The sequence below is a fragment of the Gymnoscopelus braueri genome (genome assembly GCF_963280865.1).
Source record: "Gymnoscopelus braueri genome assembly, chromosome: 10".
NCBI lineage: Eukaryota > Metazoa > Chordata > Actinopteri > Myctophiformes > Myctophidae > Gymnoscopelus > Gymnoscopelus braueri.
Genome location: NC_137611.1, coordinates 38,144,345 through 38,149,815, shown reverse-complemented (window position 1 = coordinate 38,149,815; position 5,471 = coordinate 38,144,345). Strand labels below are relative to the sequence as shown.

At 44.3% G+C, this 5,471-nt stretch overlaps 1 protein-coding gene across 1 annotated transcript in view; it reads right to left on the bottom strand.

Moving 5' to 3' along the window:
• Nucleotides 1-211: 211 nt before the first annotated feature.
• LOC308094528 (uncharacterized protein) overlaps nucleotides 212-5,471 on the bottom strand; it is a 9,108-nt gene continuing 3,848 nt past the window's right edge. Inside the window, exon 2 of the mRNA XM_080441254.1 lies at nucleotides 212-3,264. Coding sequence (XP_080297380.1) covers nucleotides 2,027-3,264 — 1,238 coding nt within the window. The 3' untranslated portion in view covers nucleotides 212-2,026. The remainder of the gene's footprint in view (nucleotides 3,265-5,471) is intronic.

Below are 5,471 nucleotides of genomic sequence, written 5' to 3'. Positions count from 1 at the left end.
AGATGAGAGAGAGACAGAACATCATACACATCTGTAGAATATTTTAATTGCAAATAGTAGACAATACACATTAAAATCTTCAATGTTAATTGAACTTTAGTTGCCTTTATGGTGGCCTAGCATGGTATGTCTTGGCCTACTTGATGTGCCATTAACTTGCCAGTGTGTTGTTATCGTAAACATCACGAGTCCTGTGAGGCAAAGATTTGAAAATAATATTTATTTTTCTCCCAAAAAAACAACAACAAAAAACAATGAAATGCACGGTGGACAAAAAAATAAGCATTATCAACAAAATACACATATCAACATGGATAAATATCAGTGCCTTTGGGTAGCAGTAGTCCCATTTTGAAAGTTAATGCAACATTCATCTACTCATGGCATGTAGTAGCTGTCATTGAAACAGTGTTAATGCTTACTGTAGTAACAAAATGTTTTTGCCATAAATTCCACAGTCTCTCTCATGCTCCTTCATATGGGCTGATATGGTCATATATATCTTTTAAAAGTTTTGACTACAGTGCAAACGTTTCCCAGATTTATAAAACACATTATCATCAGTCATTGTCAAGTTCTGCTGCATCTGCCCAAGTGTTTTGACCTAAACGTTTATAATTTGAAATACATTAAAATCTTACAATATATAGAGAAAGGTGAAAGGTGATGAAAACAAGTTTTTTTTCCTCCAGGAAGTTCCCCTCCCATCTTCCTGTCCTCTCTCTTTCTTATTGTACAAGGTTCAATTAATACACAAAACCAGAATGGGTGAGAGTGAACATTCAGTCTAGTTTCCACCTCCTAACAACAATAGCGTCTGTACATTCTGCACCTTGTTGTTGACCCCAATATTTAGTGCAACTAGTTATTCTTTTGTGTAGTTCCCCGGCACTGTCATTATGCTTAGCACCTTAACACAGTGGCCCTCTGTAGCTCAGTTTACTGAGCCAACCTGAATCACGCCACACCACACAGATTACTATCTAACACCAGCATTTTACCAGCATTTGGATCCTGCCATTTTCCAACCTACACAGTAGAAGCCTCAGTGTTAATTTAACACTGAGTGAGGACTTTAGTGTGTAAGTGTGCATTTCAGCAAGTGGAGTGGAAGAAAGTCAGCATTTTCCTCTCATGTCTACTTTATACTGTCCTTTTCTAAATGTGGACTTATTAATTTGTCTCATTTATACTGTACATTCCTCATGTCACATACAATTAACAGTAGCTATTGTAGCTTGATTCACTGTTTAGCACCTATTAGTGGGGTAGCCATAACCACTTAAGCTTCGTCATACGTCAAACAGTGAAAATGGCTGATCTACAAGCTCACAAGGTGTTGTGATGTGATGTGTTGTAGAACAGCTATTTTCACAATTTCAATTGAAATTTTTTGAAACGTTTTGAAATGTTTTACCCTTATTAATGTCAAGCCCAAAATAGCAACACCACGTTGAAAGTGGTGAAGGATGTTAATCTCCAGAGCATCAAGTGTGGAAAATCATATGTAACTGGTAAAACTGGTACTGGACTGTAAGTACTACACATGTCGGTTTTACTTGGGTGTGGCAAGAGGAAGCAATGCAGATGGCACGAGCTCTGTTGATTGCATATAGTATGGTGGTCAAACACATCCTTTGGTGTATTCCGATGGAGTCGAACATGAAATTAAGAGAATGTCTTTGTGTAAACCTCTGTCAAAAGTCACCGTTCAAAAAGTCTGCATTTGCAGTGAAATGTAAGTCTTTACATGGTTAGCCACTACAAGAGAAAAAGTGGGCCTCCCTTTCAAACAGCAACAGCGTTCCTCAGGTCCCACAGGAAAAGCGTGGGATTATATCACTTCCTCTTACATTGTGATACATCAGTGTTCTGACCAGACTGTCTGTGTGACAACAGATAACTCACTGTCTCTTCTATCACATGCACACACACGCACGCACAAGCACGCACGCACGCACGCACGCACATACGCACCCACGCACGCACGCACGCACAGAGACCATTTACTGCCTCTACACTAGTGTCACGAGAGGTCGACACTCTCGTACTCGGCATGGTCAGAGTCGTCCAGGTCGATGGCAGGCACAAGACTGTAGTATTCAGTGGACTGGGTCATGTAGGCCTTCTCCCTGTCAGACGAGTCTTTCATCACCTCTGTCACACTCACTGTGTCCAGCTCTGCCTTGCTGCCTGTCTCCGTCCCATGCGGGCCCTGCCTCACCTCTGATGCGGTGGAGCCGCGGGCAGAGGAGGCATGGGTAAGGGACTCTACTGAGCCCAGCTTAATCTCCACCTCCTCATAAATGTCTCTGGTGCTGCCCAGGAGGGCGGAGGCTGGGCGTAGCAGAAGCTGGTTCTTCAGGATCCCCCCACCTCCGACGTTCATGGATTTGACGGGTGACTCTCCGGGCGCGAGCTTCTGCTTGGACCGGTGCTTCTGGCCATTGCAGTTGGAACCGGAGGGCTTCTTCTTGGAGGTGCTGAAGGCCGGAGTCTCCTTCTTCTTCCTCTTCCTCCCACAGCACCAGCAGAGTATCAGGGCTGAGAGGATGAGGAGGGGGAGGAGAATGAAGAGCGCGGTGAGGCCAGGCGGGCGGCACACGTCGCTTATCTTCACTGACCACACGATCCGGCCCGCCAATTTCCTGGGAGACGCGCAGGTCAGGTTCCCGACTAGATCCTTTAGGCCGGTGGTCCTATTGTCATGATTCCCTGCTTGCAGGCTCTCAATCAGGAAACAGGAGCAGGCCCAGGGGTTACCGTCCAGCTCTAGCCTCAGCAGGTCGGGCTTCTGGAGCACAGAGCTTGGGAGAGAGCGCAGATGATTCCCCTGTAGGCGTAGCTCCTGAAGGCTGTCAGCGCTCTGAAGGAAGCCCTGGGGGAGCTCTTGCAGCAGGTTCATGCTCAGGTCCAGCAGCCTCAGGCTGGTCTGGCTGGTCAGGAATTCCCCTGGCAGTGTGGTTAACCCATTGTGACTCAGGTAGACCTCTCTCACGACAGATGCTCCGGTGCCAATGATGTCAATGTGACTGATGTTACAATGGGACAGATCCAAGATTTCTATGGTCGTCTCATTGGTAAACACAGGCCAAGGCAAGCGGCCAAACGTGGAACCAGAGTAGTTCAAGCAGCAAGTCTCTGTGGGCAGCTGTGAGGGAAACTGGTCCAAAATGGTGGCTTCAGGACACAGGCATCCATCCACAAGTCCATTATTTACCAGCAACATGAAATGCAACAGGACACCCCAATGGCAGACCATCTCTGGAACAGAACAGAACAGAACAGGACACAGGACAAGTTAGACCGTGAGACTTCATTACAAAGGAGACTGGAATTTGAACGAAGTCATTGGAATACAGTACATCAATGTCAGCCTCTCTATTAGTCTTTAGTTTGACTCAGCTTTGGGGGGTTTTCTTTTTCCTCACTCTCTCTAATCTTGTTGTTCTGATGGTGGTGCACAAGCCACAAGCACTAGCATATGTACACGTATGAAAAATACAACACACACGCACACACAAGTCTGTGTGGATGTTCTCCATACAGTCCCACAGAGACGTAGAAGGGGCCTGGTACCTAGCAACATCTCTAAGGACTCCTGGTTGTTGTGATTAGCACAGACGTTGCCATGGTGATGCAGATGACTGGGGAGCAAGAGTCCACCTCAGACCTTCATAGCAGGATGTGAGAGAGGAAACAGGTGCGCTGACTTTGGCGTGCCAAACTATGTGTTTTACAATTACTTTAAAGCGTGTAAGATACAGATACTGTACAGTCTTGGAGCCACATGAAGAAACGCAGGTGTAAGGACGAGTAAATAAGATAGACAATAGTTGGAGAGCTTTGAGTATACAGTTTTAACAGAGTTGTATAAATACAGGCAGATACACGTCACTCGTTACTTGCAGCAAACTTCCTGCATGGTCTTGGGGATGCTATGTGAAGATATTAGCATTTTCAACACAGGGTCACTTTCATATGAATCAGACAGGAAGCGTGAGAGAGGATGAGAAAGGCCACCAGAAAGGGGGAGAAGGAGAGAGAGAGAGAGAGAGAGAGAGAGAGAGAGAGAGAGAGAGAGAGAGAGAGAGAGAGAGAGAGAGAGAGAGAGAGAGAGAGAGAGAGAGAGAGAGAGAGAGAGAGAGAGAGAGAGAGAGAGAGAGAGAGAGAGAGAGAGAGAGAGAGAGAGAGAGAGAGAGAGAGAGAGAGAGAGAGAGAGAGAGAGAGAGAGGAGAGGTGAGAGAGGGGGAGTGGTGCCTGTGTTTGCCAGTGACATCACACTTCCTCACCCTTCACAATAGAAGTGGAAAGCGGCTCCACAGTTAGAAGGATGGAATGTGCTAACACCCCAACAACACACAGCCACTCCATTTGGTGGGGTTAAAACAGGAGTCGACCTAGTCAGCTGAAGGTAGATGCATGCTGGGACACAGTAGTCCAGTAGTTAATGCTGAAAAAACGTTTTATGAACCCCCCCACCCCCTTTTGACAAGAAATATGAGATGTTCCAATCTGAGAGCTTCTGAGCAAAATATTACCCATTCAACATGGAACAAGTCGTTAATCATTATGGTTACCAAGTGTGGTGTAAATTGTATTTTTCAAAATTCCACATTTAATGCCCTAACTTCATTTTAGAATCAAAGCATGGAATGCTTACGTAGATCTCCTTCTTCCAGTATGGCTACCTGCAACCACTGGTTACCACTTCTTAAAGAAAATTGTTAATAATTTCTGTGCAGTGATGATGGAGTGTAGGTAAACACTGGGAAAGCATATTCATGTTACTGTGACTTCTTTACAAGATCCAGTAACAAGACACTATTATGTTTTTGCTCATATATCAACACATAGCAACCGCTGTCTCTTTCAATGCCGTTTAAAGAAACAATGGTTGCTATGTTACAGGCAGCCATGTTGGAAGACAGAGAACTAACAAACATAATGTGAAAGGGTTGTATTCACAAAATCACAGTGTGAGATAAACCGGTCAACAATCTGTGCAGGCGGAATAAAAGAGAAAATAAAAACCTAATTTGGTCATAGCAGCATCTCAACTCAGAACAAACAAAGAAATAATAAAAACATGCACATGAAGAGGATAAGCAAGACACTCCTCCACTGCATTACATAAGTTATATACAGCATATCATCTTGAGACCTCATTTAAATACAAAGAGCTCTCTCATTTAATCTCGTACTGATCAAAGTGAAGCATGATCAAGGCTCACAGGAATAAATATTGTAGTAAATTGACTTGAGGCAGAGCGTGACTACAGGTCCTAAACTGTATTGTGTCTATTTTTTGCTGATATTAGGGTTGTTTATCCAAGTTTAATAAACAGGCATGGTGAGTACGCATAATGTTAGTATAATTGAAAAATGTTTCAGCTCTCCTCACACATCATTAGCAGCAGTTAACCATTTAAACCCTACTTTTTGCATCGTTCCAAATCTGGAACCCACTC